Source organism: Sebastes umbrosus, chromosome 22 (genome assembly GCF_015220745.1).
Source record: "Sebastes umbrosus isolate fSebUmb1 chromosome 22, fSebUmb1.pri, whole genome shotgun sequence".
NCBI lineage: Eukaryota > Metazoa > Chordata > Actinopteri > Perciformes > Sebastidae > Sebastes > Sebastes umbrosus.
This window is the reverse complement of record NC_051290.1, coordinates 19340957-19360026: the sequence shown is the minus strand read 5'-3', so window position 1 is coordinate 19360026 and position 19070 is coordinate 19340957. Positions and strand designations below refer to the sequence as shown.

At 39.3% G+C, this 19070-nt stretch overlaps 2 protein-coding genes across 14 annotated transcripts in view; both read left to right on the top strand.

The window, feature by feature from the left end:
• LOC119481199 (collagen alpha-1(XXV) chain) overlaps positions 1-3959 on the top strand; it is a 178416-nt gene extending 174457 nt beyond the window's left edge. For 9 of the 13 annotated variants that reach the window (XM_037757927.1, XM_037757920.1, XM_037757926.1 and 6 more), the window contains one exon: positions 792-3959. In XM_037757927.1, coding sequence (XP_037613855.1) covers positions 792-818 — 27 coding nt within the window. In that variant the 3' untranslated portion in view covers positions 819-3959. Of the gene's footprint in view, positions 1-111 lie in introns of all 13 variants that reach the window. The other 4 variants (XM_037757929.1, XM_037757932.1, XM_037757930.1 and 1 more) reach the window with 1 other exon arrangement.
• A 2090-nt stretch (positions 3960-6049) lies between these two features.
• On the top strand, positions 6050-18618 carry etnppl (ethanolamine-phosphate phospho-lyase). Its single transcript, XM_037757723.1, has 13 exons — positions 6050-6203; positions 6583-6701; positions 7163-7322; positions 9223-9297; positions 9474-9567; positions 11741-11857; positions 13485-13567; positions 13863-14088; positions 15099-15253; positions 15667-15756; positions 17425-17555; positions 17722-17789; positions 18012-18618. Exons 1-13 carry the CDS (start codon positions 6145-6147, stop codon positions 18111-18113), a joined length of 1479 nt encoding a protein of 492 aa, XP_037613651.1. The 5' UTR covers positions 6050-6144; the 3' UTR covers positions 18114-18618.
• The last annotated feature ends 452 nt before the right edge of the window (positions 18619-19070 follow it).

Genomic DNA, 19070 nt, shown 5'->3' with positions numbered 1-19070 from the left:
TTTAAATAAGTCGTAACAACGTGTCACTGTGTCCAACCAGATTGTACAACTCAAGTCATGAAACAATGCGTCCATCTTCATGTCATTCTCTCTCCTGTGTTTTTCTTGCAGTGATCACTCTAACCTGAAACGCATGGAGTTTGTAAATAATGCTTCTTTTATGGTATTTATAGTTTTTTTAATGGAAAAAAAAAGTGTCAAAAAGAAAAGAAGTCTATGTGTACGACGATACAAAAAGAGATAACCGTCCCGAGTTTCACGCCCCTAAGCTGCTTCTACTCACCGTGTGGAAAAAAACAAAACAACCGTGTATGTCCGCTCTCTCACATCCACATCGTGGTGGAGTTCAGATCCTTGGCTGGCGGCAGAACTTGTCTCTGTAGTCTTTGCATGGCTCAGACTGGAGCGTCGCAGCCCGGCCAGATTCACTGAGAGGGGTGAGAGGAGACGAGGAAGGAGGAGGAGGAGGAGGAGGAGGAGGAGGAAGGATCTGGACTGGCTCTCTAACACCAAACGCTAGGTGTTTTGTGTTGTTTGGTCTCAACAAGCTCACCGCCCATTCATGCAGCACCATTTTCTTAAAGACTAAAACTGTGCCAAACAGAACATTGCACCCCCAACCCTGCAAAAGCATGAGTAGTATACTGAAACTATATTTATATGTATTGTACATACATGTCACTGTTTTGTGGTTGCGTCATGGCTTCTGCAGAAAAGAAACACTAACATACAAAAAAAAAAACCCAGAGCTCTGAATTAGTAATTTCTGCTTTCCTTTAATCTTCCCAAAGGGAGTCACGCCATGGCTGGTAGCCTGAAAATCCCCCCCCCAGAAAGTAAACCTGTTGGTTATTGTTGCTTTATTGTGGTGATGCCTGCAGATGGGTATGATATCAGCAGGTTTTCACTGTTGCACTCATGTGGCTCAGCATCATCGTCATCATCGGTGTGGCGTCTCCGGACAGGAGGGGAGAACTTAGCAGGCCTCGCTGCCATTGTTAGGAAATCAGGCTCACGTGGATTTGAGATTGGACAGGCCTGCTTGGGACCCCACCACCCCCTCATCTCTGAACACGGGAAGGGGTCCTGCAGGAGAGTCGCTCATCGATCTCCATGGAGATCAGCCGGAACTTCTGCCTCTCCTAACAGGCGACGCTTCCAACATCTGCTGAGAGCGTTAACAGAATGCAATCATGTTTCTTTTTTGATTTTTGCTCTCATTCTTTAACATGTTTATATTTTGTGTATAATAGCCTTTGGTGCCTCAAGCTTTTATTCATTCCTTTATCAGAAATGTACAACTTTATATCATATTTTGAATTATTGGAATGGTGTTTATTTCAGGAAGGGTAAGCTTTGTTTGGTGAGAGTATTGAAAAGACACACATTGCGCACTGTTTTTCATATGATTTTTTTTTTTTTACAAGATGTTGAAATGGCATGTAGGTTACAGCTTCACCAGTAAGACGATTGCGTCCATCTTCTCTGATCTTACTCGTGGTTTTTGAAGAAGCTCATATTGTTTGTGCGAAAAACACATCTGGCATTGTAACAAATGTGCTACTTGTTCATTCTGGACTTGTTGTACTGGGATGTTAGTTGTACGGTGTTGTCGATTCACTGCATGTACACAGTTTATTACTTATGGATTTCTTAAATATTGAAAATAAGTGTTGATTTGAGGAAGTGTATCAGAAGCGTAAAGCATTGTTGGGGTTCATTCAGCTGTAACTAATCAAGCTGAACATACAGTAGCTGGTATTTCACATGTGTCCGATTAAGGCAGATTATGTTGAACAGAACAATCTCAGTCGCTGCTCTTTTACACCTCATGTATTGTCTTAAACATAAACGTGTATTACAGTGCAAGAAAAGCTACAGTTAATTGTTCGACTTCCATTAACACACCACAGTCTAACTGGTGGCCAGTTATGTCACATTCCCTATCAGATGGAGCAATAGGTTTAATTTTTCAACATTCATCTTTTCATATTTCTTATATTCAAATTGCCTTCTGACATAGTCGGTGCTATGCGAAGGTGATACGTCTTTTCTTTAATATTACAAATATGCATGGTTTACTGTAAGGGCAGATGTGAAACACCAACATTTTTGTTGTGACGTAGCAGCTACCACAGGTGGATTCAAAACGATTTATTCCCACGCGGTTTCCGTTCGATTGTACAGTTCATCTCGTCGTCGTAAAGGAATGGATGCACATCTGTATAGATTATAATGGTGCTATCTGATAGCAGGTCAACAACGGCTCCGTTGATGCGCTCTACCAGTGGCTAGAACTATACACAACAGGTTTCTTTATTGTTGTTGGGGTTTTATGTATGTAACTTTTTTTTTTCTGTGCATATATTTGTGTATTTGTCTCAATATTTTACATGGTACATTATTTATTTTTCTATATAATTTCCTAAATGAAGGCATTTTTTGGTTCTAAACAGCATTCCTTACAGTTGTTTTGGCTTTTGATGTCCGCTGCGTCTCTCTTGATATTATGAAGAATTTTTGGAAGGCATCACTAACAGTTATGCAAATGAACCGGTGTGAAGGAAGGTGGTAATTTACAACAAAAAAGAAAAACAGACCAGTGTGTATTCACTGTGCGTTTAATTCAGATTATAGGCCTTACAATGGTTCGTCTGCTTTTATTTAATTTAGTGTGTCAAAAAGCTAACTACAACATCAAAGTACTGATGGTCTGAATGTTGACAGGCCCAGCCAATGCAATGGTTAAATATCACAGCTTTTTCTCACGCTTCCTCTTTTCTCTCTCTCTCTCTCTCTCTCTCTCTCTCTCTCTCTCTCTCTCTTTCTCTCTCTCTTTCTCTCTCTCTCCCTCTCTCTCTGTCTCTCTCTCTCTGTCTCTGCATTGAATGTAGTTTGATATATGTATAGTGGATTATTAATGTACTGTTAAAATGTGTGCTCATTTGACAAGAAGTGCAATTTATACTTTTGGTTAATGTGCGTAGCATCAAATGCAGCTGAAATATCACAGCTCCGTTTGTTCAGTCATGCTACCCTGTATACCACTACCTGGAGAAAAAAAAATGTTTATTTACCAGAAGACAAAGAAACACATATAAACTTGGACCTTTCATTAAAATCTCAATTTTTTGATTGGTTTACATATTTCCTCAAATCCTGTCACTCGTGTTTCAAAGTGTTATTTCCATTACTTAATATTTACAATTTTATTTGCATTTTTGATTTTGTGTTTTGATTTTTCCAGCCTTTGTTACAGTATTTGTTCTCACAAGTTGCTGTATCTTTAGCATGTGCAGCTAATTTTTTTAATTGATTTTTTTTTATTTGGTTTTGTTTGTTTGTTTGATTGTTGTGTTTCCTTGTTAAATATTCAAATTTAGTTTATTCTGCTTTTAGCAGAAGTGCCAAAATATTTCAAACATTTATTTCCATATCAGTATTAGCAGAGCTGGCGAGGGGCTCCAATCTGACTCAATGATAGGCCACACTGTGTGTTTGTCATGGTTACAGTAATGCTCTGAGTCAAGTCTTCCTCTGAAGAAACAGCAGCATACACCCATAGACCGCACTTCACTCATCAAAACCTCTCAGCTTAAAAAGTGCTGGTGTAGGATAATTGAGAAAGTCGAGTCATACTCTTATCAGAAACTCTTCAATACACTGCAGCCTTACCGAAATAAGTGTATTGCCACATACTCTCCAAAATAAAATGCAGTCTTGGTGCAAGAGCAAACATGCTAGGCAAAATCCACATTGTGGCTTTGAGTTAAATCTGCATTTTTTTGGTTGTGGCATATGTTCACTTTCTGTTCTGTGTTTGTATTACTCCTTTTTTTTTACCCACTTGATTGATTGACATTTCTTTAAAGACTCTTGTGTTCACACATATTTCAAAATGACATTTCATATGACTGTACTGTTGGAGCCAAATAAACACAGTCTTTCAAATACATCAATCAATAGACTTGCCTTTATTGCTATCCAGAGATTAATGAATACTAATATGTTCTCTATTAGAATAACAGCTGCAAATAGACAGAAAATGTATTGATTGACGTACATTTAAAGCTTGCATGTTTATTGCACATATACACCATATAGAAACTTAAACATTTGTTTTACTGTATTACAATCTTCATATGTGTGTGCCTGTATGTATATGATGATTGTAAGTTTTTTTTAAGTTTTTATATATACCTTATGTTATACCATATTTTATGTATATATCCAGACTATGAAGGAAATGTATGCAAGTATTGGCTACCTTTATATATGCTAATTTACTCATCTCAGTATTATACTATCATCATATTATGTTATTGGATTATTATTACTGATGCCTTAATGTGTAAGCAGTTTTTTAAAATAATGTAGCTGGTCGAGGTGAATATTATGAATTTTTTGGATATGTAATATACATGTTGTAAAGTAACCAGTAACTAAATGTAGTGAGGTAAAAAAAAGTACAATATTTACCTCTAAATTGTAGTGGAATAGAAGTATAAATTGGCAAAAAATTAAAGTAGCTACTAACATTACATATATACAGTATATATGTATATATACTGTGTATAAGTATCTGTTAATTATTAAAATTGTTATTTGTAAACCTTAAATTATTTGTAAAAGGTCTATAAACATTATTTGGATGCCTATTATAAAGTTGCAACTGATGATTATAATACCTTGTTAAATGGTTAATAAATACTTTGTAAAGCATCTATAAACATTATTTAGATAGTTAATTAGTTGCTTTGTCAATGGTTAATTGTTGGTTTTCTGTTTCATCTTGTTTTATAAACAATTTCTTAAAGGTTTACAAATCATTTGGTAATCACTAACTTAATATAGTATATACAATTTTAAAATGTCTGCTACAATAAACTGATAATTATTTAATAATAATAATTTAACTGATTTCATATTATACAAAGGAATGATGAAATAACAGAAATGATAGCATTACTAATAATTAGTAAACATTATTAATCATCATGTCATTGTTTGTTAACAATAAAAATAACTTGACTAAGTTGAATTAATTATTAATTTACCGTTTATAAATGATGGTCATTATAAAGCTCATTTGGGTATAAAAAAAGAAATTCTGTGGGTCCACAAAATCAGTCTCCCGTTCGTTATCCGGATCAGCTGCAGATTTCATACCCGATGACATCATCGTGACATCAGTTTGAGTTTTAGCACTCTAGTTTTTGAATTTGAAAGAGTTGTTCATATTTACTAATATTCTTTGGACTGTCTTAGACCATAGGAATAACATGTATGAATTTTGAAAATGGGCGTAGTTTCCCTTTAATGTACTGTAAATTTAGTCAAAAAACCATACAATTCAATTCAATTTGCTTTATTGGCATGACCGTCAGGTGAACAATATTGCCAAAGCGTCAATTCAATAATAAATAATAAAAAAAATAACATACATATATACAATTCATTAAGCAAATTACAATATATAGATATCTAAAAAAGAACGTGCATGTAAATGGAAGAAAATAATAAAGAGGTAATTAATGTTTGTTGTGTCAATAAAACAAAACAAACAAATAAAAAAACTATTAATAAAAATATATTGCAATATCAAAGGATAAATGTAAAAAAAAAGAAAAGAAAAAAAAACATGAAGTAGAGGAGTAAATAAAAGGCAGAGTGTGAGTTCCATCTATTATGTGTTGTTGTTGTTGTTGTGGTTGTTGTTGTTGTTGTTGTTGTTGTCGTCTCTCAGGCTGTGACAAGCACTGACATATCCTGCAGCTTCTATGGCGATGACACTATTTTCTCCAAGTAGATGTTGTATTTTATTGATATACCATATAGTGTATCTCCAGCTGTGGAGCAGGTGTTTAAACAGCCTGTCGGCATTCCTGCGTTACGTCATTCGTCATCGAGGCACCTGCGAGCTGTCAGATGGAACTTTCCGGCTATAGATGGCAGCACGAGAGAGCTGCGCGAGCTGCGCGAGCTGCGGCTAGTGTTTGGGTGTTGATGTGTCTTTTCTTCCTGTACGCACGCGCGCGCGTCCGGGTTATTGTGTGCTCGAGCAGCAATGTTAGGTAATGCTGGAGTCAGTCAGTCAGTGTGGAGGAGAGAGGAGCGTCAGTCCTCCAGCTGGACAACGTCAGGATGTCTGCGGAAAGACTTGAGAAGCAGAAGACCATAGACCTGAGGAAGAAGCACATTGGGTAAGATCATTAACTTGCACTTCTTTTACTTCCAAACTTGCAATAAGGATGATTAAGTAAGAGCAGCTTCACATCTTGAGACACCTCCTGTAAACTGTGTTAAAGTTACTGTAACAGATGTCTAGAGGCGCAGCTGGAAATCAACTTTTTGTGCACTGAAATTTCTAGAAATTGCCCCACAACAAATTGTATGTATTCATTTGTTAGTATAATTGTATTAGCAGTAGTTTGCATTACACTGTACAGCTTACGCTTTTGAATTTTCCTCTTGTGACCATGACTCTTCATAGCCTATTTCTTTTTACCACTGTTACAACATAAAACCTGTTAAACCAGTGGGTGATGTGTGTGGAAAATGTTAATATGAGCTCCTCTGCAGGCCATCATGTAAGATTTTCTTCAGCCATGACCCCATCAAGATTGTGCAAGCCAAAGGCCAGTACATGTATGATGAAAAGGGCCGGCGCTACTTGGATTGCATCAACAATGTGGCTCATGGTAAACAACACACACACACACGGTTGCACATAATCTGATCTATTTTGATATCACTTTTTATGTCATCACTTCCAACAAAAAAATGCAGAACAAGAGAGTTGTTCTCTCTTACAATACAGTACAGGAACATGATGTTAGCGCTGGCATTCAAATGTGCCATCAAAGCTATAGAGGTGCATGAGCAGACTGACTTGACCTCTATGAAGTTGTAATGTACACCTAATTGGGGGTGACTAAAGACAGGAATGTATAACGTGATGTCTCCTGGTCGACCACATTCACATTCGCTCTTTAATTCCAGTGCACGGCCTCCAATTATGGGCCTTTAATATCAGTTTGTCGTGGTGTGTTTTGACCTCAAATTACAGTCAGATGATTTAAAGGAGCAACACGTGTTATTTGTTCTTTGAATGTTCGGGCCAGTTCTAATCCTGTGTGCTTACTTTCTTCCGTTTTCGCAGTGGGCCACTGTCACCCGGATGTGGTGAAGGCTGGAGCTCAGCAGATGGAACTGCTCAACACCAACTCGCGATTCTTGCATGACAACCTCGTACTGTACGCCCAGAGGCTGCAGGCCACGCTGCCCGACAAGCTGTCTGTGTGCTACTTTGTCAACTCTGGGTATGTGGGTTAATTGATTGACAGATTATCATTTGCTCATGTCTTGTCTCAAATCTGATTTCAGTCCTTGAACTGTGTGCTGAGGGACTATCTAGAAAAAAAAACCAGATGGAGCAGATTATCCTCCTTGAACCAGCTTCCTGCTCGTCTGGATTTTCAAGTTTGATCATTATGTTGATTTAGAAATGGCATTAGTTGACTAAAAAGGAGCAGTGTGTGGGATTTAGTGGCACCTAGTGGTGAGGTTGCAGATTGGAACCAACTGAATACCTAATCCAAGCGTATCGGAGAAATACGGCGGTCATCAGGTAACGCAAAAAACGAGAAAGGCTCTCATTAGAACCAGTGTTTGGTTTGTCCATTCTGGGCTACTGTATAAACCAGTGGTGAACTACGGGGTCTGAAATGTGCCGGAAGTGCCTTAAAATTGCATGCTTTCTAATAGACAGCAGGGGGCGACTCCTCTGGTTGCAAAAAGAAGTCAGATTGTATGGAAGTCTATGAGAAAATGAGCCTACTCCTCACTTGATTTATTACATCAGTAAACATTGTAAACATGAGTTTATGTTCTCAATCACTAGTTTCAAGTCTTCTTCAATACAGCATGATGTTCATTTAGTAAATTATGGTCCCATTTAGAGTCAAATAGACCATAAAGCAGGGGATGCTTTAGGGCGTTGTCCAGTTTTTGTCCTAAAACTTTTCACAGTGTGTTTTCAGTTCATGAAAGTTAATTATAACCTTTTTGGTCGCCTAAAAATGTCTAATTCAGCATTCAGTTGCCAAAATGCCGATCTCAAGGCTTCAAAAACATCAGTCCACAAACCAGTGGGTGACGTCACTGTGACAACGTTCGCTCCTTATATACAGTCTATGGTAGAAACATGGCGGTGCAACATGGCGGACTCCGTGAACATTACTATGTAGATATGAGGGACTTAAAGCCCTTAAATGCAAATTTGAAAGTGAACTCTCCAGGTCAGCATTTCCAGAGAGTGTCTAGACTTCCAAAGACCAAAGAACTACAGCATTATATAAAGCATGTCCCAATTTCCACGCCTCGACCGAGACGCCTCTAGTCATCAAACTGGACCAGTCTGGCGTGGTTACTTATTTACACCACTTGCTGGCGGTCTGCACTGTGAACAGGAATTATCTGGTCAAGGATAGGTGCCTTGAGAGACAGTTATAAAACGGAAAAAATGGAGGTTAAGTTAGGTTATCACTGGACAAAAGTGCAATAATGCAATCAGATTGCACACTGAAGACAAGAGGGAAAGGATATACTACTGTATATGGAATATGGGCCCCTTAGTTCCAATTCAGGGAAATGCTACAGCATACGGCAACAATATAGACAATATTGCACTTTGGAGAAGACCCTTTCTGGTTTTGAGTTTGGTGTATAAGGACTTGCCCGGCCTGCACAGAGCCCTGACCTCAACCCCATCTAACACCTTAAGAATGAACGGGAACACCTCACTAATGTTCCTGTGGTCGAATGGACATATGTTTGACCGGAGTGTAGAAGAAAACGAGTCAATGTGTAGGCCATGTATTCACTCTCAGGTTGCCAGCTCTGTAGTTTTGCAAGTACTCAACATGTAAAGACTGGCACAGGTAGCTAACTTGTTGCGCCATAGTGCCAGAAGCGGATTTTGCATTTTAAATTCCAGGTTATAACACAACAACACACAGGTTAAGACACCAGAACAAGATCACTCTAGTACTAATCAATATACAGTTCCTCTATAGCCAATATTAATAATTACGTGTCACGTGTGCCCTCATAATGGGAAGTCGAACGTCAAACTGACGTGCTTGTGTTATCCATGGCTTCAGCTGTGTATTTTGTGGTGACTGAGTAACTCAAAGTAACCCTTGCCCCTTTGAACTTCAGCTCTGAAGCCAACGACCTGGCCCTCCGCCTAGCATGGCAGTACACAGGCCACAAAGATATCATCACGTTGGAAAAGTAAGTGCCTGGTCGTTGCTCAAAAATACAGTGCCAGATAAACAAAATTAAAGTATATATAGATGACAATGAGTCCTTTCTGTCTACACTTATCCATGTTTTGCACACTCCACATTATATTGCTATTGAGAGAGCTGACTGATGTGGCCCACGGCCTGTGTTTGCTTTGTTTGCAGTGCGTATCATGGCCACGTCTCATCGCTCATTGACATCAGTCCGTATAAGTTCCACCACCAGTCAGATCATGAGCAGAATCCATTTGTCCATGTGGTGAGTGCTTCATTCTCTCCCTGTCTGCCAACCGGCACACTATTAAAAAGCCATGACTCAACTTGCACCACCGGGCTTTGGCAGGCTACTGAGTGTTCGCTCCTTCGCATGCACGGGGATACATGTGTGTATGTGTGTGTGGATAAGAAACGAAGAGCCAGAGGCAAAACCAGTTTTTTTTTCCAACAAATGCAACACGGCAAGTTGTTTTAACCGAAGTGCTTTTGAAAGGGAGGCGTTTTTACTGCTGGTGTCAGATGTAAGAGTTTTAGCTTTGCTCTGAAAACACATTTTTAATTACGGAGGACAGAGAGAGGAACGGCAAAACAGCTGAAAAGCAGATTATTATTAACCAGATTGCCCAATCCTACAGTGAAAAACTACTTGAGGTACTGGAGGCTTTATTCCTTTTAGTTAAAAGTGTGAAGTGCACATCATGTTAAGACAATTTAAATTCTCCAAGTACCTTAGCAATCACAGAATCTCCACTTGAAGAGTGCCTCTGGAATGAGGCAGAGCAGGACGGTTTTGCCCTGGGTGCGCCGTGCGCCCATAAAACTATGTCAGTCATGGCCGAGATTCTTGTGCTACTTTTCCAGCTCCTTAGTTGAGTCGTAAACAAATCATATTTCTGCGATGTCTATATTTAAATAATTGTTTAATGTTTGTGAATCAGTTTCTGTTTTGCTACGAGGCGTTTAATTAACCTACGTCGAACACTAAAGCTTTTTTTTTTGTTGGTATACCATGTTCAACTAACTAACAGCAATAACTAATAGTCTTTTTTTAAAGGAAAGTTTTGATTTGATCATTTCAATCAACATTTAAAGGTGCACTTGACCCCTTCAAGTGTTGATTAAAATGATCCCCCCTTGATGATGTCATCTGGGTTATCTTGGGTTAGGCTTGACATTTATATAATATCTGACAGAAAACCTGCAAGAAAGGTATAATAAAACATGCTGTTGAGTTGCATTAAGGGAATTGAAGGAGCCAGTATTTGAAGTATTTAAAGTTTGACTCATACTAGGGACAAAAAGTCAAGCCCCACACTTTATGAAAATGCAATTCTAAATTGTTTGAGTACCTCTTTAAGTGTATGACTTTGTCTATTATATTTTGAAACAATTTTGAAGCTGTTTTGTGAGTAAATCAGTCTGGAGTGACCGGTCTGTGACCAGACAAGCTCAAATATCTACATTCAGAGTCTTTACTGCTTTGTGTTGCCCGTTTCTGTGCATTCTGCTGTGATCCTAGTTACCAGCCGCGACAGCGTGTGGCTGGTACTGTTTTCACCTTCCAGGTCTGTGTGTGAGTCATCATTTGAGTATTTTGTCTGGTGTTTGTGTCGTCTGTGCTGTGGTCAACACAATAGCATCACAACAATGCAGTCTTCACAGATGTGTAGTTGAGATCAACATGAAGAAGGCTGTCTTTGAAGATGGGTGTGGTCTGAGCAAGGGCACTGGATGTAGGGGGGTAGGAAGTGGAGAAGGGGCCATTGGACCCTCCACTTTACATACCTGGCTGGATTTGTCGTCGTGGCTGGTGTGATCCAATGGCAAAATGCTCTCTCGTTTGATATGGCAGCTTTTGGAATACCCAGCTCTAGTGTTACAAGGTGTGGTCTGTTTCGCCAGCTTGCATGTTTTATTCATGATCATTGAGCCGGGGCTGAAATGTAAACTCAAAGATAACAACATTTTTGCTTTCAGAAGTGTTCGTGACAGCTCTCAAACAGCTATGCGTGTTTATCTCATTATGCTCGCATAGATCTTGTTTCGACATATGTCAGACCAAAATGTTAAATTTGCTGTACTTCTGGGTGTGTTAACAGGAAGATTTGTGTCAGCAGGTGTCATACTGTAACTTTGGAAAGCTACTTTAAACATTTGAAAATGTAACAAAAAGATTTTTTTTTCAAGACGTTGCTGGAGTAGTCTCACAAGTGTCAACAATTAATTTTCATTTTTTTCCAGCTTGAGTAGCTCCTCTATTATGACAAAGGTGTTCATCAACACTAATGTCAAATATTAAGCAAATTTAGCATGAATCCTGACATTTTCATATATTTTATCTGCCTCCTTTTTGTATGTGAATGTGAGAATAAGGACGCAGCCGCTGCCTGTGAATCTGCTTTAGTAATCATCTCAACGTCTCGTCCCTTACGCAGGCTCCCAGCCCAGATGTGTACAGAGGCAAATACAGAGCAGACCACCCTGACCCTGCCACAGCATACTCAGATGAAGTCAAAGATATGATACACGGAGTCCATGGAAAAGGAGGCAAGGTACAGTTTTTTGTGTTTGATATTGTTGTGTTACTCAAAGCGAGGTTGACCTTATTAACATGAATACATACTTTATTATGCATGCACTTATTACAAGAACCTTAATATAAAGCGTTACCAAAAAGTCTTATGCAATGTTATAAAACTGGTATGCTAACGTGTTGGTGTGAGCATGCAAGAAAATGGCAATGACACCAGACCCTCAGAATAACATCACAATGAAGTCAATAATTTATCTAAACATTTTGAATGTCAAATTTCCTCAAGTATGACAACATGGCAGATATAAATATATATTAGGGCTGTCAAAGTTAATACGATAATAACGTGTGAATGAAAATTTGTTTTAACGCCACTAATTTCTTTAACGCAACTTGCTAATTTTAATTAACATCTAAAGAATTCGATGGGCCCGGACGCTCTTCAATCTTTCGGAGGTTGTTGCGGGCTCAGTTTTAAAGATAGAGTGAAGGAGGCTAAATAACGCTCCAAAGTTACACTAAATTTTGTCAAGGAAAAACTGGCATGGCCATTTTCAAAGGGGTCCCTTGACCTCTGACCTCAAGATATGTGAATAAAAATGGGTTCTATAGGTACCCACAAGTCTCCACTTTACAGACATGCCCACTTTATGATAATCACATGCAGTTTGAGGCAAGTCATAGTCAAGTCAGCACACTGACACACTGACAGCTGTTGTTGCCTGTTGGGCTGCAGTTTGCCATGTTATGATTTGAGCATATTTGTTATGCTAAATGCAGTACCTGTGAGGGTTTTTGCAAAATATTTGTCATTGTTTTGTGTTGTTAATTGATTTCCAATAATAAATATATTCATACATTAGCATAAAGCAGCATATTTGCCCACTCCCATGTTAATAAAAGTATTAAATACTTGACAAATCTCCCTTTAAGGTACATTTTGAACTGATAAAAAATCGATTAACAGCCCTAATATATTTAGAGTAAAATATATATTTTTTCATTCCTGACTTCCATGGCAGTTGCCTTGTTTGCCCTTTTATTTATGAATACTCATTAGATTTTCCACCTTTCCCTTTTCCTTCCCTTTTTCCTCTTTCCAGGTTCAGGCCAAGCTCTCTTTTAGGGTCAAACCCCAGTTCACAGGAACTCTTATTGTCCAAGCTTGTTGGCCCTTAATGGTATGTTGAAAAGCTCGATCCAACCCTGCTTCCAGTGGCGAGAGGGACGGGATTTCAGCCCAGGGATTATACAGAATGGATTTAGCAGTTTCTAATGGATGTTTGTGCAGATACGCGTCTACAGGAGGACACCAAACAACAAAAAGAGTACAAGAACACATATGATACATGTATATAATTAAATGTTGCATCCTGCTGATCTTATAAAATACACAACTGTGTGTGTTTTTGTCAAGTGAATACGCTGGCATGAATGTTTTACTCCACAGTGACCTACAGTAACATGAATGTCTGTCCAAACATTACATGACTGCCTCTCTCTTGTTTGTGCACTGCCAACTGCAAAGTGAAGCGGCCCACTTACGAAGGAGGGAGATCTACTGGTCAAAGATACCAGAACTCCTCCTCTTTTCCCAGTTTATCAGTCTGTCATTACTGTAGATGTGATCCGTTCTCTTGTTGCAGATTGCCGCTTTTATTGCTGAGTCATTGCAGAGTTGTGGCGGGCAGGTCATTCCCCCCCTGGGCTACTTCCAGCAAGTGGCAAAGTACGTACCCAAGTTATTGCAGAGATTCATCATGTCAATGCTCAGCACTCTTTTTATTTGCTGTTCAGAATCAGTTCACCAACACAGAGCTGTCATTCTGAAATGATTAAATGGATGCAAAAAATGCTCGAAGCAATGAACAACTACACATCTAAAAAGACGTGTTTTTTAAAGAATATTCCCCTTAGATGACCCCAGACAGTGCTGCTATTTGCGAGTGGGAGCCTTATCGAGAGAATTAGTTACTAATTAGTGTTGTTTCTACACGCGTGGATGTTTTTCTGCCCCTCCACAGACATGTCCGCAAGGCAGGGGGCATTTTCATCGCTGATGAAGTCCAAGTTGGCTTCGGACGTGTTGGCTCCCACTTCTGGGCGTTCCAGCTCCAGGGAGAGGACTTTGTGCCTGACATCGTCACGATGGGAAAGCCTATCGGCAACGGCCACCCCATGTCATGTGTGGTCACGACTAAAGAGGTGGCAGAGGCCTTCATGACATCTGGAATGGAGTATTTCAATACAGTAAGGGCATTACCTAGCGCAATGAAGAATTGTGCAAGTAATATGATAAAAAGTCAGTTTTCTTTTGTACCATTCTTCAAACATACAAATAGAGCACTAATGTAAACGATTATCCCTCCATATTTTGGTATTTTTGCCACAAAGCCCCCTCCCACCCAACCCTGAACCACTGCCGATGCAAAAAGGATAAAAAAACAAAACAGTTAAATTAAATTAAAAAAAAAAGAAAATAAGATAAAATAAATAGATTAAAATAAAAATGAATAATACAAAATAAAGTACACATTGACAGTAATGATAATTATAGGATGAATTCCAAACTACAGATAAAATAGTCTGATAAACTTTACCATGTACAAATGGACAATTTAACTGTTAGTGGTCATTGCTGTTTACACATGTCATATTATGATGTCATACAGATGTCATACAATTTAGCTGATGGAGAGAAACACTGTACACCTGATGTTGCTCCCAATAAATTACATAAATAACTTTCAATATATTATATCATAATATATCACATTTAAATGATGTAGTAGTTGTGTGTATTACAAAGGCAGATTACATGATCTTGGCTTTTTCTTCCAAGTTGACCAGAAATGGCACTGACCCGACCTCATTCCTGACATGATGTTCTTGTCTATACTTGCCAAGCGCATCGACACATCTGTTTTCCACATTATAGTGAAAAAATAAATTCCGTCCGAGCCCGTTTTTTTTTTTTTCATTGACGTCCTCAGATTACAGATATTTCCTGTGAAAGGAGAATAGTTTGGATAATACTACTTTGCTGCAGTTTGGACCTTTTCCAGCGAGTTGAATCAATTACTTGTCAGTTTAGCATAAACAAAAACACAATGCTGACTCTCTCTGTTATGTATTTATTGCATCATGTTCTGTCCTCAGTAACCAGACTCTCCTGATGATCAAGCAGCTGATTTCCTAGGTGGTGTGAATAGAACCATGGTGTAATCTTTTCCTCTGTGTGTGGGTTTTAAATTTCTTAGTTCGGTGGTAACCCAGTGTCCTGTGCCATCGGTATGGCCGTCATGGACGTGATTGTGAAAGAGGATCTGCAGGGTAATGCGCTGCGTGTGGGCCGATACCTGACCAATCTGCTGGAGAAGCAGAAAGAGAAACATCCACTGGTTGGTGATATCAGGTACGCAAACACACACACACACACACACACACACACACAGAGTTACAGTATGTGCCACAGAGTGCAACAGCTGACTAGCTCTGTGCATGGCATCAGATATTCTTGTGGTGACATATTTGTGTCAATGATTATCAAACATAAATTTGTGGTTATTCTGTGACATACCTTAGACTTACATATTTACCTTGGACTTACAGCTGCTAGTATGTTCTAACAAACAGCTATTGAAAAGCGGTCGATTCTAACTTAAAAGACTCAATTTGATGTATATTTCTGTGATCCAGAACATGTTTGGGGAAAAAAATGACTTTCTGTGCAAGAATATCTTAAAAATAGCGTACTTGTAACATTTGTGAGAAGTAAGCAGAGGTCAGCGTAGAGATGACTAAACCAACTGGCGTCACATCCTGCAGGGGTCATGGCCTCTTTGCTGGGTTGGAGCTTGTGAAGGACAGGTTGAAGCTCACTCCTGCTACAGCAGAAGCCCAAGAAGTCATATATAAGTAAGTGTATGTGTGACAATTAGTGTCTGATGTCATATTAATAATACAAAAATATATAATATGCAGCGTCAAAAGCAAAGAGGATGCTTATATCATACGGATTCATGATTCTGAAATTATGTTTTTCGACAAACACAAAGCTCCACCGGTGTTATGACAGCTTGGGTGCTCTGTGAAGAGAACGCGTCTCATATCACAAAAAAAGGCTTATCAATTTATGAGGGGATAATAAAGCTGAAAAGTAAAAACATATGCACTCCTGTGTATAATATTTGAAAGTGAAAGCTCCTTATAGCCTCCTCATTATCTAATCATGATATTTCCATTCATGTAGCTGCATATTATGCCATTTTTAATTATTATTAAGACATCAAACATTCTGAGTTCACACATATTGAATTTGAAAATTATTAATTACTTCCTCCTGTCCGCTCTTCGTGGTTTAAAGGTGTGTTTGTTAATGAAATCACAGTGTAATGCCTTGTTAAAATAAACTCTCAGCCTCCGTGTTGCATGATGGGAGTTTCCTATTTAATGGCATCATTTGCAAAAAACAGTAACCTGAAGAATTTGAATGTAACGATATGATGTAATGATGGATAACCCTGACTTACCAGTACAGCATCTGATATTTGATCAAGGTTCAATATCAACTTAAAGGTTCTCTATATGATATTATAGTATTAATATAGCAGCAAACAACTATTGTCTATGTAAAGATATAGAGGAGTAATGGCTACCTGAGCAGAGAACGAAGTCCCTCTCCCTCTGTGTGTGTTGTCATCAGAGCTTCTTCATGCTTTGTTGACATAGCCGGGTCAGCCACGCATGCCTTTTAGCCCATGTTGGTGCATGTGTGTGTGTCATACTGGGTAGCTCGCGGCCACCGCTCTGCACTGCTCTCATATGGCAGTTACAGCTGATAAAGCCATCCTGACCGACGGCGCCGTTGTGGAAGCGTAGCGCCCACCCTCCGGTTCCCCCTAATGTAAATACTGTTAGCCCTGTCAGCACTGTTGCTGTAGTTTTCACTGTTAGTGTTGTTAGCACCATTAGCTGTGGGCCGCCGGCTCAGCCGACGCCATGCTGAGAGCCTTGCGGAGGCAATAGAATGCTCCCAGTCTTGCATTTAGCACCTTTAAACAACTAATATTACACTTTTAACTGCAATAGAACTTTTTTACAAGGTCGTCGGTTCAACCCCCCGCACTGGCAGGATAAATCTAGGTGGCGAAAGAGAAAACAGCGCTTAACTGTCCCTCATTACCACCGCTGAGGTGCCCTTGAGCAAGGCCCTTAACCCCCAGCCGCCCCAGTGGAGCTGCTCAGTGGCCAGCAGATCAGACTGTGGTTGTACTCGGCAGCTTCCAGGTTTGAATGTGCAACTGTGTGAATGTGATCAGGGCGTTCCCTTGAATAAATAAGGGTGAAAAAACATGTCACAGCAGGAGAAAAAAAAGCACAGGTGTAATTAATAACATGAATTAAGGCTGCATGCATTGAGGTGTGCCTGCAGAGCCATCGTTAATGTTATGAGTTCCACCTGTGCTTTTCCTGCTTTCAGCAGTTGAAATGTCTGCTGTGGAAACGGCATTTTAAATGACTCAACCACATAGTTTAAATTTGCAAACTGCTACAGAATGGGGAATAATTAATGTTTTCTCCCAGGCTAAAGGAACAGTACATCCTTCTTAGTGCCGACGGACCTCATCGCAATGTGCTCAAATTTAAGCCCCCCATGTGCTTCACTACGGAGGACGCTGACCTGGTGGTGGGGAAAATCGACCACATTCTCACAGGTACTTCACATGTTATTCTCTGTGGTGTTGTCTAGGGTGGTGGTGCTGGAGCATGCTGTCGTCTGTCTGGATTGTGCATTATTTAAAAGGATCAAGTTGTGTAATGGTGGCCTACTATTGCTGAACGAGCTCTCAATGGTGTGTGTTGTTGTGTCTGTGTTTCCAGAACTTGAGGAAGCATTGGGCTTGAAGTTGCACAACGAATCTTTAGAGAATGAAAGCATTAAAAGGAAGGTAAGTGTGACTATTTTAAACGTCCAAATTGTATCCTCTCCGAAGCATCTGAGAGAATCAATTAAACCCAAGATAGTTTCTGGACCAACGCTTTAATCTATTAAACTTGCATAAAGAAGACAAACATATAATAGACAACCATAACATAAAGCTAAATTTTCTTGTTTTTCCAACCTCTTTGATTTCCAATTCAACTTCATCTCTTCATGGTTTTATCTCAAGCTGCCAGCTGATGAAAATGGACACCAGTGTAACAGTGGGTTAGCACACAACAGAAGGAGCAGTCGAGGAGTTCCTCAACAACCCAAACGCCTCAGGACATAACGCTGCCTACGAACACAGTCACGGCTGTGACGTGTCAACACTTAATCTCTTACATAGTTAAAGAACTGGGATCAGGCATTATAAACTTTAGAGGGGACAAAATGCTGAGGGGAAAAAAACTAAAGTGCCTTTGTATGTAACCTAATGAAAAATGTTTTTACATTAATAATAATAATAATAATATACTATATATCGCTGAAATTGCAGTCTTCTCAGGTATTATTTTTAAAATTACAGTTAGGAATCAAGCCACTTGTTCAGCCTGACATGTCGATTATGGTTTTATTTTGGTGCAAAAAAAAGTCATTAATTATGCGTGTTACCTTGCTGCACAACCTGTATTCTCTTTGTATTTTAATTCCTGCCAACATTCACTTGACCATGATTTTCAGGGATGTCTAATCAACCAAAATGTATTTTATCAAAACATTCAATGGTGTCTTAATGGTGACATTAAAATAAAGCTTTCAGGGATGAAAGTGTGGAGTACCTGCATAGACGATTACATGTTGTGTGATGATCAATATGTATTGAATATCGAATAAAATACTGTATGATACTTAGTTGATGAATGGGGGGGGGGGGGATTCTGACCCTGACCTCTGCATTCTACGACAGTGGTTCTCAACCTGGGGGTTGGGACCCCCAGGGGGGTCGTGAGATAACTTTGCGGAGGTCACCAGATGGTTGTGGAGAAAAAAAATATAACATATTTTAGACTGGGAAATGTTTTTTTTTTACATGACATAGCTTGTACCAGTGATATCATTTGCCTCAGAATAGATTTTATTGAGTGTGTTTGTGAGAGTCACAGTACGCTTGCACGAGTATCTGACGGGGGATTTCCGGCGGGTCAGAAAAAAACACGGGACGCGTCAAAAATCCAGTGTTTAGAGTACTTTGGGCATCGCCAAGGTGCCAGCTGTTAAAATTTAACAACACCAACTGGATTATTCT

Coding starts and splice junctions, on each gene's coding strand:
- etnppl (XM_037757723.1), top strand. CDS start 6,145: ATGTCTGCGGAAAGACTTGAGAAGCAGAAGACCATAGACCTGAGGAAG. Junction 6,204..6,582: donor CTGAGGAAGAAGCACATTGG/GTAAGATCATTA, acceptor GCTCCTCTGCAG/GCCATCATGTAAGATTTTCT. Junction 15,757..17,424: donor GCCCAAGAAGTCATATATAA/GTAAGTGTATGT, acceptor GTTTTCTCCCAG/GCTAAAGGAACAGTACATCC.